This window comes from Contarinia nasturtii, unplaced genomic scaffold (assembly GCF_009176525.2).
Source record: "Contarinia nasturtii isolate CC-2019 unplaced genomic scaffold, AAFC_CNas_1.1 Cnas_scaffold_928, whole genome shotgun sequence".
Lineage (NCBI taxonomy): Eukaryota > Metazoa > Arthropoda > Insecta > Diptera > Cecidomyiidae > Contarinia > Contarinia nasturtii.
In genome coordinates, this window is record NW_022198275.1 from 2,605,857 (window position 1) to 2,628,013 (window position 22,157).

General features: G+C 33.7%; 1 protein-coding gene across 5 annotated transcripts in view; it reads right to left on the bottom strand.

Annotated features, from left to right (window-relative positions):
• The window catches only part of LOC116343112 (MAGUK p55 subfamily member 5-A), an 83,131-nt gene that overhangs the window by 47,200 nt on the left and 13,774 nt on the right, over positions 1-22,157 (bottom strand). For all 5 annotated transcript variants that reach the window (XM_031771011.1, XM_031771010.1, XM_031771009.1 and 2 more), the window contains one exon: positions 433-563. In XM_031771011.1, coding sequence (XP_031626871.1) covers positions 433-563 — 131 coding nt within the window. The remainder of the gene's footprint in view (positions 1-432; positions 564-22,157) is intronic.

Here is a 22,157-nt window from a genome sequence, read left to right on the forward strand (position 1 = left end):
TTTGCAAACCATCGTTATTCACGCTCTCTAAAGCTGAATTTAATTGGCACTCACCGAAAATTAGGTCGTTGGTCTACATATATATAACAGACATTTTGGATATTATAATTTATAAATGATAAAATTGATGTTGTGATCTAAAAACCAAACATCAATATTGGTTTAGTTGAATGTTTTAATTTTCCACTTCAGCAAATTTTTAGCAATGTGAATTGCGGTTTTTAACCACCGCGCGGTATCACAACCAACCAAAATAATGAAATAAATTCAAATACATCATGCACACGTGTAAATTAAAACATTAAATACAAGGCATTTTTTAAACTTGCCAAAAACACATGACACCACATTGCAATTAGATGATTATTCTAAATCGATTAGCATGTCTGCGTAAAGTTATTAATAACTATAATTTTATTGATTCGATCTTACCTTGATTGACAACTGTGACATGTCAACCGGCTTGATTCGTTTGAGAGCTGATAAACGCTGCAAACGCTCACGGGCCTGTTGTTCGACAGCAATAACGAATGCATCTTGAACAGCATTACCTAATTCACTAGCTGAAATGAGAAGAAATAAATGCACAATTATTGCAAACATTCAAGTTTGAGACAAAAGAATTATATAGAGAAATGCACTAAATTAAATCGACTCGAAATTATATACATTTGATAAATCGCCAATGTGTCGACAGAAATTTATTGTGCACAGGAGTCATTCAATAGTTAATGTTATTCATAAAATATTTCCACAAAATGCGCAAATATACCAAATCATTGCCGCCAATATTCATCATCGATTTAATGTTCTTATAATACATAAAAAAAATGATCATGAAAACCAATGAATCAAAGTATACTTGTTTTAGTCATTTGAGCAAAATGGATGTATTGATTTGAAGTTTTACTCACATGAAATTAAACGACAAGAAAAAAGAAAAAAAGAAAGAGAAAAAACGGTGGCATAAAACGAAACGAAGTGAAAAAGAGAAACATCGTTCGCCAACTTTCTGAAGGCAGCAAACAAAGTTATTCACCTCGACATAAATCTTGTGTTGTTCATGTCTCACTTTTATGAAAGCATATGCTATGTGCAAGACACAAATGCAATTTCATTCTCAATAAATAGCAAACATAAAAATAAAAGCCACGTTCGTGTCAAAGGCACACACCAGCCTCGGCCAAGCCAACAGACGACAACTTTGCTCAAAGCCATAAATACATTTATTTTCACACATTATTCGTAATCGCTTTTTCCCCCCTCAACTCCTGATGTGAAAGAGATCAAGCCAGAGAGAGTGAGAAAAGTGCAAGTTTGCGAATTTATTTATAAAATTATGGAAAAAGAAATAAAAGTTTGTGATAAGCCTTTCGAAAATTCGAATGATTTCACGAACTCATCTTTTTTTCGATAGTGAAAACAGAAGCTTTGATTTATTTAAGGGCAGAAAGAAAACATTCAAATTCAATTTTGAATTGAAATGAATGAATTGGCTACGAACCATTTAAAAAAAATCGAATTCTGATCCACTGTGGCAGTACAACATGAGCTAAAAGAAATCATCGTATGAATGTTTCATCTGATATGAAACCTTCACTCCATTTTGACGAACCAATTGGCCCCCAAGTCAAAGACGCTCGCTGCCTTTGCTTTGTCGATTCAAACACGGTGGATGACATATAAAGATTTCACTTTGCGAATAAATGAAGTGTAAGATACTGGTAACATAAGATGCATAAACTAAAACAAGTAGGCATAAACATCAGGTTACAATATCATGTTGCAGCATACATATCAGTTATATGAGTCGTTTTCTGCTTCAATCGAAAAGAGAGTTCTATTCAACCGAATTTCCACCGATGCCATGGCATTTTCTCTCAAACTTATTTTCAATTTGCAGTCGACAGGGAATAAGTATTTCTTAATTATTTATACGAATGACCAAACAATATAAGAATGTCAAAGCAAATTATGACAGACGCTTTTTTTTCTCTTGTCGCTGTTTTTGCAGGGCAAAAATCACAATGGGATTGTTGAAAATGATGTAGCAAATAATTCAATGTTATTGCTAAAGGTGAAATTGTAAGAGAAAAAACTTCGGAGATTATATCCAAATGCACGGATTATATATATTCATCAAAATAGGAACGGAAAAGAAACCAATGTGCTATCTTAATGGAATTAAGTGAATTCTGGCAAATATGATTACCGTGTGAATGATTTCTATGTGCGCCTGTTCAATGTCATTTCTACGGAAATTTGTGACTGTCGCGTGATGTTCTGTATGTTTTTTTTATTATATGCGTTTTGAGGATATGCAATAAAATGATATCTATAAAACTATTCCCTCAATGCCACTGATAGACTTGAAAAGTAGATATGTATGCCAACCGTTGCCGGCATCATTTCAATCTCGTTTTTTTCTACTCGCACACGGGCAACAGATAAAAACGTTTTGTGTGTGTGTGTGTGGCGTGTGTGTGTAAGTGGATCTTGATGTCGTTTTTTATGTGCGCCACAAACGGCGGAAACATTACATCGAAATAAGTACAGCGAATATTTCATTCAGCAACAGAAGCAGCATCAAAGATGAATGTTGAGTAGAAAAAAACTGCCACGATGATGAATAACGATGACGACAGAAGAGACAGAAAAGAATAGTACGATGACATTAACTTATGTACCTAACTCGTAGATAAATCATATGTAGCCAAGTGCTTTTTTTTCTCTTTTCGAAATCGTATTTTGTGGCACAAGAAAATTGAAATGGCTCTTGTTTTAGTTGACAACTTTTTTTTATGGACGCAATCGAATTTCGCACGTCTCACATTGTTTGCCCATTATTACTGTAGGTGAAAATGCCATTCTCATAAACACAAATAACAACAGCCATTTATTATTGGTGTGGACGTTTGATGGTAATTCATGAATATCAAGCTTTTTACCCAATTTCACCGCATTTATCCAACTATAATTGATATTAATTTGTAATTGCCTGTGTGTATACGAGCAAATACAAATAAATACAAAAAAATGTACAAACGTACACACTTCTCTATTCAATTTGATTGAAGTATACAAGTGCATCGTGTTTTCATTCTGATATTATGTGAATGAGACAAAATCAACGTGTGGTCCATAAATATCCATGGGGGCAAAACAATTCAATTGATTTGTGAATGAAAATGCACAAACCAGGTTGGGCTACTGAAAAGAGTGCTCTTCTTAATGAAATTTAATTGTGCGAAAGACGGAAATCAATAAAGTAGTAACCATTGTTTTGTGGCTGTGCAAATATATACATAGAAAGAACGAGTGAGTGAGTTAGTGATAGAGGAGAAAGAGAAAGAAAGCGTTAGATCGAAAGGAGCGCCAATTCAAAATAAAATAAGTGTTCAATTTAAACGAACTTGAACCAATAAATTGCTAGAATACTATGCTGCCTTGCAATTTACCGTCTTCTTGGTGCATCAATCCAATCGTATTTACTTTCACAACTTAAAGGAATCGAAGCATTCACATTGTAAGAAATTCTTACTAAAAATCGAAAAACATATCCAATGTGCAACAAAGCAGCAATCATTTTCAATCAGGAAAATAAAATGAGAAAAAAAAAATTATAATTGCAAGTAGAGCGAATGGCGAACACCTTTATCGTGCTGAATGCAAAATAAATTCTCAAATGGAATCAATGTTGATCAAAAGAATGTGCGCGCTCTGGTGCACGACAAATGTAAATTTTTATGTCTTCTTCGTTTATGATTGAATTTATTCGTTAACAGCTTCTCGACAAGTGAATGACTTGTGCAATGGAAGCAATTCGAAATACCTGTTGCTCATGATTACATTATGTCAGAGTGTGCATAGCAAACGGCTAGGCTGGATTCATTTGCCGTTCGTCCATCAATATGTCTCTGTCGATCTAAATGGTATGATTTCAATTTACTTTGCCGTAAATATGATCGAGTGTATGTCAATCGAATCAATTATATGCATTTGCAAGCATCATTTTTCTTGTCATCGTTGTAAATGTGACAAAAACACACGAGTGTCAGTTGGCAACAACAGATCTAAGAGCTTCGATGTTGGTCGGTGTTGATGTTCACAACGGAAAATCATTGGAATATTAAACTGTTTGCGTTATGCTGTGCATCGCTCACTGCAAGAGACTGCTTTAGATTTCACTTCCTTTTTTCTCTTTTTCCTTCTCTCTCTCTCTCTCTCTAATATCCGCTTATGTTTATAAAAAGATTTTCCCAACTTTGCTAATAGAGGCATTTCTTTTTTAATCTAATAGAATTTAAACTGATTTTCTGCTAATTGATTTCGCTCTCATAGTTCATGTACACAGTTTTCAATGCATTTAAAATACTACGACCATTCATTTCCATTTCAAGTTAAATCAATTTTGTATCCTCTTCAAATGATGCTAGTTACGAATCACCTCTCAATGTGATTTTCTATATAAAAAAAAAGCTTGTTCAGCGTCTGCGCCAATCAAATTGACAAAGCAAAATGAACAAAAAATTTGCTTGACAAACACTTTTTTTTTTCATTTTCAAACAATGATTCACATTGAGTTGAATAATTAATTGAAACATGATCGGAATTGTTTCATTTCCATGCAAAAATTGATAGTTTACCTTTTCCATCTGCACCCATCAATACAGTGAAATGTTTTTTTTTTAATGGACACCATAGATACATTTCCTCTATAAAGTCACATCATATTCACAAATGGAATTCATTTCGAGTGCTGTTTTTTTTCTGCTTATTTAGCACCGTCATTTTTGCTGACATATGACCACAACATCAATTTTTTTTTGCTTTTGCATTGGTCGACTGAAAGTCAAATTATGATCACGGTAACTGAGAATGCGCAGAATATGTGCATATATTTGAATATCTCCCGACGAATAAAAAATAATAATAAAGCTGGAATTAATTTTTGTTTTTCAATTTGTATATCCGCACATTGACATCCAGCTTAATTAGAATCATACATTGCAGTGACTATGTTTCGCTGAACAGATAAATGCCGAATAATAAATATGTATGTATAGCACTTAAGGCCAAAATCACCCGCAGTCAAATATGATAACGATAATATCAGCAAATGAATTCGAATGGTGTTCACATGGATAACGAGAATGATTCGACATCAACTCATGCTGATAAAACATTCATTCGGCAATGACTGTTCAATAAATGTCGTTGATTATGTCGAACGAAATAAGCTTCCCTCTAAGTACATGATTTGTACATATCCAAAGCCAAAAAAAAAACTTGTAATGTATTCAAACAAAATATATGTTTTTTATTCCGTTTTGCCAAGCGCGTCTATCATAGAATAATTAAATATTCATCATTGCAAATCCTTTTATTTATCATTGCCACAGCAATAGTAATGTCAGACGTATGACAGGAAAGGGTAAAAAATGAAATTATTTGAATAAACACGCCCGCAAAATTGACCACATACCAAATTCACTTGAATACATTCGTAAATATTTGCATGTAAACCAAAACAGTAATATGCAAATATTTGTTGTATATCAATTTTTCCTCTTCAGTTTGACAAAGGAATTATTTTCGATTTGCATATTATGCGGAACTAATCTGAGAATCCATTCCGACGATTGAAATATAACTTGTTCATCTTTTCATCGAGTATTTGTTTTCGAATGCTTTTGCAAAATGCTTTTGGCTAAATTGTATTTTCTTTTAGCAAAAGTTGTTACTTGGAATTTCGCTCGAGGCACTTGAATGCATTGCAAAAGGAAAACCCGTTCCAACAAGCATTTATTCACATACACCAAGTTGTCAGTCGCATGTAATTGCGATGTTTGCATATTTCAATGAAGTTGCATCAAAATGTCATGTCAATTCATGTTTTGCATACATTTGGAATACGAGCTTCTTGTTATACATCAATTGACATTGATATTTCACTACCACCACCAAACCAAAACCTGTTCAATATCCAAGAGAATTTTTCATGTTAAGACACCATTGGGCTTGCCAAGTGTTATTCGACCATAAACAAATAATCGAGCCGCAACAAAAGGACTTCATTATTTGTCTTTTCTCAACACTTTGTGTGCATTTGATTTTTAGCGGAAATCCATGTTCAAAAAATTAAAAAATCTCACAATAATAAAATGATAAATTATATTTCTGGATTTTGCTTTCAAATTGCTGCTATCTGGTATAACTTTTCATGGTAACCGGAAATTGAAAAGATGAAGAATTGAAACAATAGAATCGATTAGCCTAATCATGATTTCAGCCAAAATTATCATCAATCTTTATACAGTTACAAAATACAATAATTTTTTCCACATTTAGTGTCCGTTTCAGCTACATTTCGGATACATGTAACCCATACAATGATTTTTGGATAGAATAGATCCGTAAGATCTCCGCAAGATCCGGATCCAAGCGTACGTAGCCGCATGATACATACATTCCTTACTCCGTAATGCTATGGCATGCGAATCAAAGAAGGGGAAATAAGAATAACGAATTTGCGTGCGTATTATATATGTATGCATCATGCGGCAGCGTACGCACGCTTGGATCTGGATCTTGCATAGATCTTTCGCATCTATCCTATCTAAAAATCATTGTATGATGTAACCATAACGAATATACTATTTTCGCGCGTTTAACTATCTCATCAAATTTTATATTGCATAAAAATGGTGGAAAATCAATATTTATGGGTTTAACAAAAAAGTAAAGCATTTTTTCATTGAGTTCATTTCGTTTTAGTGCCAAAATATTAGCACCATTTCGACTAATTGAATCCATGTATTCGTATACGGTGCATTTTCCTTTGTCGGTACGTGCTTCTTTGAACCATTTCTCCCTATCGATTTCACATTTACACTCATCGACCTTTTTCTCTTCCGGTTCTTTCGCTTTGGATTTTGTTGGATTTTCTTGTCAAAGCCCTACAACAATTCTTGAATTGTTTTATTTGTTTTAAATTCAATAAAAGCCACAATATTCAAATGTATTTACCAATTTCAGAAATACAAATACATTGTTCGCGTTGATTGTATGCCGTAACTCTCTTTATCGGTATGAAAAGTCCGAAATAGGTTTCCATTTGTTGAAAATACTTTGAAAATTTTGCTCATTGATTCGCTTTTCCTATTTTAGACAAGATTTTATTTACGATCTTGAAACAAATAAATGTTCACTTTTGTGGAAACATTTCCTAAATAACAAGCTACTTCGATGCATTGCTCTTTTATGGGTAGAAAATCTCAAACAAAGCAATAAACCGATGATATTCAGTTCATGGCCAATGAATATTATATTTTGTATTAATAAATGAAAATTTTGCCTGGAATTCAGTAGAATTATGAAACATTATTCAATCTATGGTAGACTAATACATTTAAACCACCATCTTCCCGTTCCTTCATACTGATTTAATATGATAACATTTTCTAGGTCCAAATGTTGGTCATCATTTTGATTCACTAGAATTGATTAAATTGTTCAATGCATCAAGAATAAATTTTCTTCTTGAATTAAACTAAGTATACAGAATATAAAGTGTCTCTTATGTAAATGAGCTGATAAATGCAATGAAAATGAATGAAAATTCGATTATTTCTAATTCTTATTTATTAACAGCATTTAAACACGCAATGTTAAGTGTTACATTCATTTTTCGTGCTGAAATTAATATATGGTAGCATTTTCTTGGCTTTCATGAGTGAAACAGTAATCAAAAGCATTCGATCAAATAACAAAGTTTCCTTTGAAAGAGAATGAGTCTATGCGTAACCTCTAACATTATAGTTAAAGACATGATTATATGCATATCATGTGAAATGATGCAAAAACACATATTGCATAAGTAAGTGATAGTGTGGTAAAATCTAGGTCAATCGATTAGAATGGTGTTTTGTTTTTGACACCGCTTTGACCAATATTATTGTATGTCAAATTAATATTTATTCATATAAACTTAACGGAATGTAGTCACGTTTCTCTCACCAGAGTTTTTTTTTTGTTAAGTAAAAAGTATCGGAGCACATTGTTTGAAACTCCCTTGTGCTCTTAAGTATGTATAATACTCTATATTAGCTCAATGCTTGTGATGTAACGTTGGACGCGTTACTTTGTAAAATAGAATATAAGAGCATCCAAAAAAGGAACATCGTGGAAGATGTTTTTAATTTTTTAGCAGGCACTTTGGTTGTAGGTATCCAAAACCTGAGAGATAGATATATGAATGCAATTAATGGGAGACCTTCTAACGGTGCTAGAATGTAACAACAACGTTAGCCACGAAAATGTGTGCGCGCACCAGCACTATGAATTTTGAGTGTTTAAGGATTTTTCATCCACTTGCACTCTCTTATTATTATGTTGCCGTGTTCATTTTCAATTTGAATGAATATTGCTTTAATTAAATCTAACGAATTTTCTCCTCTGGTAAATTGATATTATTAAGTGAACGTTGATTGCATTACAGTGTGCCTTTTTTTTCTATTTTCAGTTCTATCTTCTCTCATTTGTAATAATGCGCACAAATGGTATATTCCGTTACATGGTTGCAACAATGCATTTCACATTCGCCTCGATGAAAATTTAATGTATGGTAACACTTTTAAGTTTCTTCACATTACACACCATAGCATCAATTTTCACATATGCAACCATTATTCATGCACTCTAAAGGCGTTAAGGCGAACACATTGCATTGCTACGCCATTCTTGTACTGCATATTTAAAACTTGAAATTGGTTTCAACACTTTGAAATTTACTCACATTAATTACTTTATCAATTTCTTTGAGTTTTAACATTAAAAAAAGTGCGAAAAGTTGCCTTCGGAAAAAGAGCTATTGACAGTTAAGTCATTGTTTGTATAAATATAAAATTAGTATTAGCAACTATCTGAAATCTGCTATATAATGACTTTTGAAGGAGTTTTTAAATGTTGCTATGCATGTTACACAGTTGATTGATTTCATAACAATCGCAGTAATCCATATGAGTTCTGCAATAGATAAGTTTCTTTATTCCGGTTTAAATCTACTTCTATATCCATATGGTCTTTTAAAATATGTGCTTTTTTTCGTTTTGAAAATATCCTCACGCAAATCCAAAACAAATGGATGTTCGCATTCTCTTCTCTTGCATTTATTATGATGATGAAAATTTGTTTTCATGATTAAATGTCCGATTCGGTTTATATTATCCATATACTCGGATACAGGAAATTTGCTTGCAAACAAAGGTCGAGGACGCATCTTATGATGGTTTAGCTTACAATGATTGAAACATTCATCTGGCACCGGATTTCGAATGCGTTTCAATGTTGGACGCGATACTTGGCAAGCTGAACATATTGAAATAAAAGTAATTTAAATAAACAGAGGAAAAACATCCACAAAATTCAAATTCTAATTATACTTATACCATCATCGCTCATCCTCTTCTCGAATGGTAAATAATCTTGCTGGTACGTTGATTTCGAACTGGACATCTTACGTTCAATAAATAAAATAATATTTTATAAATATTGAACGGAATAATAATTTCGTTCGACTTTTATTCAAGGATGTATACAATGTGGAATCCGGATTAATTGCTTAACTAAAATTTAAATAAAAGCTTTTACGTTTTCAATATTTTGCTTCCGTACGAACAGTATCCAATGAAAGCAAAACACTCACTTGTGTATATGGAATCGTTTAAATACAATAAAGCGGTTGCTTAGTTTCAAAACTTTCAATTCTGTAGTTTAAATTAAAGTGAACGTTTTTCATGTGAACATTCTTGTTCATGTTTTATCAAATTTTCGATAGATATAAATGGAAGCTTGTGCTTTTGAAACGGATGCGAATGCTTTTAAAATATTACATTTTGATAGTCGGGTTCAAGTTTTGCTGCTTATGATATCTCTTCGAAATTGAGGAAAGTAGAAAAATCGTTGCAGAATGACAGCAACATGCTCTACGACCTGAATTCAATTCATATCATATCTCAAATTTCATACTGCAATCAATATACTGTCATTTAATGAAATGAAATCTTATCATTTTCTTGCAGCACGAATGTCATGCCAGCAGTGGTGGAAATTTAAGTCAAGATGTAATTTGGAATTTATATTTGATTTTCCTGGAGGAATTAATTGCCTGACTGAATGAGTTGTCTTTGTCTCCAATGTTCGGTTGCAATGTCAACTTTTCGGAACGAAACGATGGAATACATCTATTACTATCGATAAGAGATGCGGAAATAAACGGCTGGAAATGACATTATGCGATTAATAATATTGTGCAATGTGCTATGTTCACAATCCAACATTTCATCTAAATGTGACGATACACATTTAACTTGTACCTCAAGGCGAATCTTCGCTTCTACATACTGTTGAAAAGCAATTGAATTGCATTTACCAAATATGCGAATATATAGCAACATTTGTATTGTATATGTGATGTACATTCGCATGTTGAAATTTAACGGGTAAATGGTTTTGTATAGCGCACATATACCTACCCATATGATATACTTATGTTTATCCAAACAATAATTTCCCTCGGTATTGGAGTTGGAACATTTTTGGTTGCATTAATTCATCGCATCAGTGCATTTATTTACAAAATACATCGTCGTTTCAATGCATGATAAACCCCTCAATTTATTTGACTTTTGACTAGTGATTATTGTCGGTGGTCTTTTTTTCCGGGAAATTTTACCAAATTTATTTATAACAAATTCTTACAATTTAATTTAATATTTTTGAAATGTTAACTCAACACTTTGAGTGCTTTGGTGGAGTTGTGTTTATTAAGATAGTAAGGTGCGCGCTATAAAATGAACATTGTGCCAGAAATTCTGTACATGGATTAAATTCCAGTTCGGTGAAAAAAATGTATCGAACGTGTCGAAAATAGAACAATTAATTAATTAATGGATTCGCACGTATCAAAAATGTTTGGTTGAAAACTTCAATTGTTTGTCAAATTATGGCAATTTTTCTGCGGTTGAAAAAGGAACAAAAACAAATGATAAACAAAATTCCATTGGTTCACTTATTATAAATTTAAATGTGAAGAATGACAAATGCGTGCGCGTGACTCAGGTTAAAAATTATCATAATTTAATTGAATTTCCACGAAGAGAATTTGTTTAGATAAATTTGCCACATGTTTGTCGCTATCGGAAATCGATATGGTTTCCACACAATAATATAGAATGGATAAAACAATGAGAAAATGAAAGCGGCTTTGAAATAAAATATTTGGACAGGGTGAACAATGATCACAAATAAATGTAGTATGCAAATGGCAAGTCTCACACATCATACGAGATGGAATGGGAGAGGGGCGAAAAATAGAGAGATTTTGTGTGACACATGTGGCTAAAAACAAGGCTTTGAACAATATTTTAAACGCCAATTCTATCTTTTATGCAAATTGAACCAACAAACAACACACAATGGTACGTTGCTCCGCAAAACTATTTTCACATTCACAAAATATTTGACATCGGAACAAAACAATCCAGAACTATATGGTACAATAGTAATTTGTACGCAAACGATGCATATGTATAAGCATAGATATTCGCATACCTATCATACGTTGAGCAATAGGAACAACAACAACAAGAACGGTGTGGCCAATATTATTCAAGGCATGCTGTAGGAGAGCGTGTTGAATATATTGTTGAAAATTCGCAAATTACAAATACATATTTTACCGAAAATACAGCATTTCGGTGGAGCCAGAGGAAGTCGTTCATGAAGTTCAAGTTGTTTAGTTGTAATAATTTTCTTTCTTCCATTTTATTTGTATATGGGCTTCAGTGTGAGAGTGAACACATAAATTTTGTGAAAGCGCACATATGAAAATGACATGGTCGTTGTTTTCTTGCCGAGCAAGTGGCTTAGACGATGTGTCAGGAAAATTCGAAAGGAACTTCCCATCAACTAATGCTATGTAGTACGTACATTACACACGTATTATAAAATATGCACTACAATAACAATGGGCTTCAAGTTGCAACCAAATTGGTCAACAGCAATTTAACGAGCAAGAAAATCAAGTAATTTTCATATTATTGTTTGCCATATTCCACATTCCATCTCATCTCTTAGCTCATTTACGATTCCAATCGTGCTGAATAATGCGCACCGTACATACACTCAACCTAGTTTTCTCGTTGCATGCATATAAATGTGTGTGTGTATGTGTATTGTCTGGATCTAGACTTACACTTGCGAATGTATATTAATATATGTTTGAATAATGCTTGTTGATTAGATAGCAATCGCGTTGCTTTCATTGCACACGAGACAGTACACGTGTGCACAGCAAAACATCGAATTATAAAACGCGAACTCCAAACATGAAGCCTATACTATGCAGATCAAGTTAAGCATTTTGCTTTGAACACATTCACAAAATTACACACATAATTACGGAAATCAGATACAGAATTTTTGTTTTGTGGCACATTTGGTGGGAGGAGACACTTGTGTGCAAAGAGTGCCAATATGCAAGACATTTCATCATGTCCTTGGTTTGTTCGTGTCTGCCACAAAATGCAGAATTATCACGAATTTCAACTTCGTATAATTTTATTCGAAGCATTGATTTAATAAGATAACATTTCGATTTGTATTTCTATGAATTTGCTCACCATTTCAATTTTGTTCAGCTTAAATATTCATCGAATTATTCATGTTTGGCTATATAATAAGGTTCAATTTTTTTTTATTTGAATTTATTCTGATGAAATGCTGATTGCCACAGCAAGAAAAGACATTTATTTCTTCCAATTCATGTGGACGCATTAGAATTGAATTGCAGTAAATTTATACAGAAAATCATGTCAGTCCAGCGATTAAGCTCCAATCAAAACAATCGAAAACTAAACAAAGTCTTGATTTCGATGAAACATCTAACTGCAAAATTGATTTGCTTGTTGATGAAATTAGCACGAAATGCCAATTAACAAGCATCATCACATAAACACAAACAGCCGAACGTACGGATGGCTCATTTAATCATTTTCTTTCTCCCTTTTACATGCCGGTGTAAAAAAATTGTGTGAAATTGGCAATGAAAATCAAATTAAGCGTTAGAAATGCTGGCACAACGTTTGAGTCGAGGGCGACGACGATGGTGAGGAGAAAACGAGCAACAACATGGAAAAGAAGAATAATTGGCTTACCTTACGTTATATGTTTTCACTTTAAAATGCTGACATTGGAAACATGAATCCCCCAGAAACAATTTTTTTTTTTCGATGTTACCAAACAATATCCAGTAAGCCAACAACAACAACAATACCGCAACAGCGTGTTGTTACTTTATTTAAAGTTTTTTTTACTGGTGCTGCTTTGTTATTAATGCGTTTTTCTATTTGGCCACGATGTTCATTCGTGGAATACAATGTACCATGACCAATATTATATTGTGTATTTAAAATAGCATTACAAAAATTACTGCAACATTTGCAGTTTGAGCGAAGTTTTTAACTGAATTTTACTTGAAAATAGATTTTATTTGCCATAGTTTGCAGTAAAATTGCGTATGTGTTTCAATTCACAATCTCTGTATAATATTATTCTTTATTGATGTAATTTACACTTGTTACTTTTATACCATATCATACCACCGAAACAAATAAAAAAATGGATGCCAAACATAAAAAGGGAACGCATGTTTATGTGAGCCAACAAAAAAATGCAGCATATTCTTGTGTTTAATTTTCACGATATGTGTGTGTGTGAGAGAGTGTGTTTGCTTTTTTCTGGGCTTTAAATTGGGTTATTGTGTACTCGGGCAAATAAGCGAAGAGGATTCATTGAACGACGAAACGCGATTGCATTTATTGGATGAAATATCTGTATTTCATATATTGAAAATAATTCTGAGCTATGTCAATATTCGCGTTTTACTTGTGTTTGATGTACATTTGTTTCTCTTTCGAAGATATGATGATGCTGCTGCTGCCCTTCTTATTTGTAATGTGCGTATCAATTTTCATGTTCAAAAATTACGCATTGATGAGCTTTTTTTTTATTTCAATACGTTTTTCGTGGCGTCAGCGCATTCTCTTTTTATATTCAATAAATAAGCAACAACAACAAAATAATATATCTTGTAAAAATGCCAATGTATTTTTGTTTAGTTCAGCAGTAAATGTGGCTTGTAAAACAGTGTAAATGAGAAAATTCTATCATTCTCTTTCACATAACGCAAACTCCACCTAAGCATCCACAACGATAAACTTTTAATTGAATTAATGATTCGATATTTGGAGTAAATATTACGCATAAATAGAAAAAAATGGAATTCACACACGAATGGAACGAATGCGATAACATACATCGACAAAAAACATATTTGCCGGAATACATTTATCATAAACAAACCAAACAATCTATTCAATGGTTTGGCTTCATCCAATTCAACGCACTAATTGAATTTTAGCGAAAAACTTTTTGTTTTTCTCTTGATCAAATTTTCAATTTCAAAAATATTTGATGCACAATTGCACATATTTCGATATTTTATATTACAAGTGGATCACAGAGTTGTCAACAAACCATTCGCTCAATCCGCTGGATGAAATTCAACAATGGATTTATCTGGTTTGCAATGCGAGAATTGGTTTTTTTTGTAAACACAATGAATGCAATACTTAGTTTTTAATCAACTTTTCTAGAATAATTACCGGCACATTACATAAAACGAATATTGATCGCAAAGCAATATGAAAACCGCCCACAATTTAATCATTTAATTCGTTCATTAAATTTATTTTGATTGTGCTAGCAGCAGTTCCAATCAAATCGAACTCACACACACATGGATCGAGCACAATATGATACGTTTTGAAATTTATTTATCGAAGGAGAGAAAAAAATGTGCACTACATAACCATTCGGTTAAATTTAACTGACCGAAATACCCTAAAGTGGTTCACTAAATGACTAAAAATACAAACGACTACAAAACGAGTTGTTCCGTTATCTTCTTTACTACACTTGTACGTGTTGTATGATGGCAAAACACGCCGAACATGATTCGATGTGTGCTCGCTCCATCTCTTTGTGGCAATATTCGTTGTTGATGTTATTTTGTTGTCGAATGGTTGACAGAAGCAACATTTTGATGTTCATTTTATCAATAATATTCACTTTGCTGAAATGCACATACATTAGAAAGAGAGAATGCTGATAAAATTGGAATAGCCTCATAATCTTCATTTCAAACTGAATGGATGAAGTTTTTTTTTATTTCAAATGCTTTTAACATTTTTAAGAGACAGACAGAGTGAGAGAGTGAGAGAAAGAAATAGGGAAACATGAGATGTGATGCAAAATCCCATGCGTTCACAGCAAGTATATACATATCAATGTCATTAATTTGAGTGAAAATTAGAATTTATTGGACTTAATGGCAAAAAGTTACTTCGCTGTTGTTATATCGTCATGGAAGTATGTCAGAATCACATAAAACCAGTCGTCGTGCGCAATTACATGGTTATGGTATTTTCAGAGATCGCAAGATTTAATGACTTTATCTCAATTTCATTGCCAAGTGATTATCGAATAAAAAATGTGATCGCATTTTTCAAACCAAAAAAAAATACTCATCTCCAGTCGAGCACATTATTTTTCAACAATGTGTCTAATGGCATAATTGTTTTAAGAAAGTGATACAAATTGGATTGAAAGAGATAGGAAGAGACATAAAAAAGCGTGAGCATATCAATGTGAATCATCGCTAATCACATGGCGAATTCAATAAATGCTTAATTAGATGATTTGATTTTAGCTTTTTGAATGGGTGGCCGAGAAAAAAGCGCCATATAAACGGTGTTACTTTTTTGCTTATTGCCAAATACATAATCCCGTTGAGTTTCAACGCATGTGCTCCATAAAAATGATTTAACGCTGTGAAGCGAACTTGAACGTAAAATGATGAAATTGAATATAATCTGAGTGTCAGATCGCAGTTGAAAAGCACGCGAAGAAGTAATACTTTTCGCACTGAGATATAACAACAAAAATGCTCACTCACTCACAGTGCGCATTGAAACCGGAGAGAGGGAGAGATGAAGATAAAAATGAATTAGCACTGGTCACGCAATAGATGCTGAATGTTAGTCACTACCGTTTCGATGGTATGTTTTCAAACTACTACTACTACTTCTTATTTTCTTCTTCATCTGCTGCTATTGCCTCTTGACATCGATGGTTCAACCAAAGGTACAGCTCAGTTCATTCACCTTGTGCACGTGTATGCTGGTGTGAGTATACCGTTTACATGGTACACGCATCTTTTCTTTTCAAGAATGTTTACTTCATCTTTCTCATACGTGGCGATACATGTGATTTTGAAATCCACATTGAAATGTGCATTAGAATGGGCAAACGGAAAAGACAATGTAAGTAAAAAAACAAGAAACACAACATAGAGATGAAAGGAAATAGCAAATCACAATCTCATATACATCCGATGAGAACAAATACAAGTTTACCGCTGTGCTGAGCACACAAGCTATTGTCATTGTTTTAATTTTGATGTTTATTGGGATCACAACAATCAGATACTTTCCAGTTAGCAAAAGAAAAATAGCTGAATTCATTTTCTCAAATGTAGAAGATGTCATTGGTTTTGATAGAGAAATGGTCTTTTTCTGCGGGAGTTTGATTTAAGAGGTGTTCCCCAAAAATTGAACGAAATCAAAATAATGAATTAAATCAATTGTTACAATTCTTTTACATGTTTTGCAACGCCATTACATGGCATTTTACTTTTCTATTTTTTTCGGGCCACAATGTTTTTGTTGCCGTCGTTTATCACAAAAGCTGCGCAATAATTTCGCTTGGATAAACAAACTTAATTGCTGAGGTAGCACCCAACCATCGATGTCGTACGCATCAAATAACTCACTTAATTCATTACGACTTCTTCATATATGATAATGGGTTCAAAATAATTAAACCACAAAATCGACAGTATTAAATCCAATCAATCAAGTTGATAATGTCTAGAGAGGGAGGAAGAGAGAGAAAAAAAGCCGCCAGTGACATCAGCCACAAACATCACCAACACTACCATCACAACCAACAACCATCACGAACATACATGACAGAACAAGAGTCTGTTTTGTGGGCGCTCATTCAACCAATTTCGTTAAATCGGCACGTTAAATCTACCGAATGTACAAATAAAACACGGAGAACCGAAAAAAAACCGACGAGATTCGAGAAATTTTTCCTGTTGATGAAATGAATTATTTCGCCCTTGATATTCAATTTGATGCATAGGCATGTATGAAAGCCATGTGTGATTGCCAGGCGGAGGGAAAAAAACCTCAAATAATAAATTCTTCTGGGGGAACAGAAACGCGTCTTGTGAAAATCAAATATTCTTTGTAAGCGGTTTTGTTTATGATAGAGAGTGAGAGAAAGAGTTCGCCTTGAGCAATACACTACGCACAACAACCCATTCTTCGAATTGGCAAAACGAAAATTTCAGATTCATGAAAGTAATACAAACAGCACATACTTACACACTGTCGAAATAAAACAACACGCAAATTAGATTGACACACACACACAAATACACACACAACAGCACACAGTTTGAACATTTCAATTTATAAGTGGCATATTGTGTATTGAACGAAAGGAAAAGAGGGAATTCGGAATAATTTTGAATTTCATTTTCTATGCGTCTTGTTATGTGTGAAACTTTGCATCGGATTGATTACATTGATTGAAAATATGGCATCGTTTGTTCATTTCGGAAATAACTCACATCCACCACCACCATCACCAACACCATCGCCACCAATATCAACAAACATCACAGCACAGTGAATTGGCGTGAGCGCTCTGATTCATATCGATTTCTAATTACTTCGAGCAAATAAATTTTCGTTTGTGTATCGTATGAATGGATGAAGTGAACAAAGCGGCCTCTCAATGCCAGGGACAATGGCATACACATATTGAAAATTCTTGCTTTGGCAAGCAAACATTTGGTGATGTATAATGTTGCAATACGCAAGCCGAACATTTTCTATCTTTCTGTCACCGTATATCGTCCAGTGTCACATTTTCTTTTCTTTTTTTTTGCTATTCATTCGGAGATTCATTGGGTTTGTCTTGCACGAATTTGAGATCAGACGAAAGTGAACGACTGAAACGCAATCACTGCTCATTTATCATTTATTTGTTTATGTTGCTTGTGACTGTGTATGTGTGTGAGCTTACTTTTATTCAAGTCCTTGTGTATGTGAAAAAAGAGACCAACAATTCCAATTCTCTAATGAAATTGCTTTGCTTGAAGCTCTCGATATTGCCAAGCAGCGTAACATTGTGATTTTGATGGTTAAATACAATCGAATGAGATATATTCATTTGTGCCGTGCATGGAAAGAGAGAGATAGAGAATGTGAGCTCCTTGTTATCGGTCACATCATACATTACCAAAATTCATATATAAATTATTTTCACCAAAAGTTAAATCCAAGGAATATATGAAGCGAATGGCACACACACATCTGGCGTTTACCACTAATTAATGAATATTTGTTTCTTGTCTAATAAAATACTCAACGAGAGATATGAGAGAAATTCAACTTGATGTCTAAATCTTATACCACCACCACACACGCACTCAACACAATGCACGCATGCATATCAACACAAATCGTATGTTTGCCTTATATCCATGGATTTGAACGATTTGAATTATATCTGAGAACATATCCCGCAAAATCTACGGAACTTATTGAACCAAAGAAGAATTATGACCATTTTGTATTGCTAGTGTGTGTTTGTGTGTCGTCTGAAAGCCGCTTTATAATATCAATTACTGAACAAATTCATTTTGGTTATTCCAAGCCGTTGGACGAAAGTTATTTACTGATTCATTCAAGAATAGGTCGGAAGCAATGAGGTGTTCACATAAAATAATTTTGCTATATATACATATATAAATGAGGTTTGGAATAAATTGAGTCAGACTCGAAAATTCGACCCAATTCAAATATAAATAACGCAGCATATAACAAGCGCAAGCAATCAAACGCATTTTCTAGAAAATAAACAAATTGAAAGAGCCGTGTGCAGCATATGTTTTTGATGATGATTTGCTTTTTGACAAATCTTACGACATTGATACTCATCTCATATACATAAATTTGGTTTTGTACGATGTGCCATTTGATTAAATTTTTGTTTGAAATCGCGCACGATGAACACATGCAATCAACTGTATATTTTGTTCGGATCCTTTTATGCAAGAAATACACGCGCGAATTTTACCTTTTTATATTGCGAAGAAGATAAAAAAAATTGCAGGAAAAGAGTTTCGGGGCCGTTTCCCATTTCCGTCACAAATTCGATATATGTTGTAATGCACTATACACTTTTTTCGCTTCGAATCTTTTTGACGAATAAATAATCGCATTGATGGAATTGTGTATATTTATTTCCATCCGTATCAACCTTTCTCCGACATAAACGAGCATCGGAATATGATAACGTTGAACACACATTCACCCATGCGAGTTGTTGTAAACTTTCGATGAACATTGATACGATTTTCACAACGTCATTTTTTTTTTGCTGTTGCTATTGAAGCAGTATGATAGAGTATGACACTCATCTTCGTGCAATCAAGTTAGTTTTACAGTAAAACTATCGAGCGTGCATTTTCAATCAAAATATACGGTATATGTGGATGTTTGTTGTCTATGGGTGTCCTCTTCAATCAACAAACTAAACATACATGCAATGCACAATCTCTTTTTCGGCATATATATGTTTATAAACAATGGAAAATGGTGAAAACGGTGATGCAAGAGTTATAACCATCTTAAGAGAATGAAATGTTTATGCCATACTGTTGGTTGTTCCGTTGCTCATCCGTTTGAATGCGATGCAAGACCAAATCATAGAAAATCCGTTCGTAATCATGCGAAATGCATGAGAAGAAAAAAAAAACGAAGGTCGGTCGAGAAAGTTTGTCATATAGTTTGTATGCAATGGTGCTATGCGCAAAACCATTTTTGGAATTACATTTAGCACACATTGAGTGCGCGACAAGTGTAAACGACATAACTGACATTGTCACATTCTGTTGTGCGCGCTCTACATTCTGAAAATGTTATATCATCACATGTCAATACATAAAACTGATAAATATACAATAGCAAATGCATTAGCACACCGTCCTCAATGCTATGGAAATAGAAGAGAGAGAAGAAATCCAGCGTTTGTTTAACCAGATGATTTTTCTTATCAATTTTCTGTATCCGCCCACATCATGCTCGATAATTTCAACAGACATCATACATTCGCTTTTCGCTCTGTCATTGTTGTCGTCAGTCTAAATAAAATATTTATTTTCGAATCGCATTCAAACTCGAAACTTTTCATTTTACAATAAACATGTTTATTTGCTTTTGAATTTTCAATGTATTGTTCAGTGTGACAAAAGATTTTTCACTAAACTGATTTTCAATATTATGGTCATTTCTATGACAATTCTACTGAAGTGTTCATTTGTTTGCTTTATGAAATAAATGTATGCACCATTCATATATGGTATGCCAAATATATTTGATATTTCATTTGAATATGCAACGGAGAACCATATATATGTTTTCCGCTATCTTCTCTCTCACTCACTCACTCTCATTCTCTCTCTACCTCATGGATTTATGTTTAATATCTGCTTTTTGGGAGAAAAGTGGTTCGGCAACCAAATTAATTTGAATCATGCATTCGGGTGAAAAAGTTGCATACTTTTCAGCTGCTCTATGCACTGTTGTGTATAATGCATAACTTTGAAGCATTCATGGCAATGTCAATGAAATGTGTACTTTTGTGGTATGGTAACGGTTGCCAATTCAAAAATTTTGTCGGCCGAACTTCGGTTGCTTTGCCGTTGTTTTTTTTTATTTAATTCGTTTTTTCTGTACGATATTTTAATATGTACAGAGAAAGCGTTGTGCATTCCGGTAGAAGATAAAAAGCGAAAAATAAAATATAAAAAGAGATATATAAAACCATGCGGGTAACATATAACAAATCGAAAAGAATGTTGAAATACGACACACAAATCAAGAGAATGGATGAAAACATTTCTCGGTACGGAATCGAGAAAGAAACTATCCACAACGTGGAAAGCAGCTCGTTTGAATCTCTCTCCAAGTCGTGTGGAATGATGGTGTGCGCTCGATGGACGGTGAGTGTGTGCACGCGCGCGCTCTCTTTGCCTCAGCTGCTTGCCTATTCATACTTTCTATCCCATTTAAAAGTCATTCAAAATAGTGTGCACCATTGTCTTGCTATGTGTCTCCGATGCTTTCATTCAGAAAATGTAAGCTTGAAAGCAGAGATAAAAATATTGCTATCAACGTTGAGAGTCGAAGGGACACCACAATCAAAGATATAGATAAAGTGAGCGAGTATAAGAGACAAATAGAAGAGCAGAGAAAAAAGAAGAATGTTTGTGTTTGGTTTAAGCAAGAGAAATGGCTGTGTATTTAATCTGCGATGGCTTGCATTCATTGAATCCGGAAAATGCATGCCATTTTGAAAATTTAATACATTACAAAGAATGTCGTAGATCTTGCACAACGCGAGAAAGTCTTCGCTCCAAGGAGACCAAAGGAAAATAGATATATGTAGTGTCGGAATCATTCGCTGCAGAAAAATAGCCAGAAAGAATACAACACGGAATTGAGTATTGTCGTTCATGAACGTGTTCTCATTTGCCCGCGCTAGATTTTTCTTGAAAAATTTTCCAAGCTATACTATATCTCATTGGCACGAATTTTTTTTTCACGTTATTCCGACATTTCGAGTTCGCATCCTTTAAGTGCTTGATATTTATTGATTCGTTACAATTTTTCATTGCGTGAATGCTACATAAATTCACTCGTCTGGAAAATGCATAATAAATTATGGAGCCTCTTTTCTTCGTTATATTTTTGAAACTTTAATATAATCAGAGGCTTTAATACAATCAGTTCAATATTCCGCTCTATCTAACTCTTTCTTTTCTCTCTCTCTCTCTCTTTTTCTCTCTCTCTCTCTCTCTCTCTCTCTCTCTCTCTCTCTCTCTCTCTCTCTCT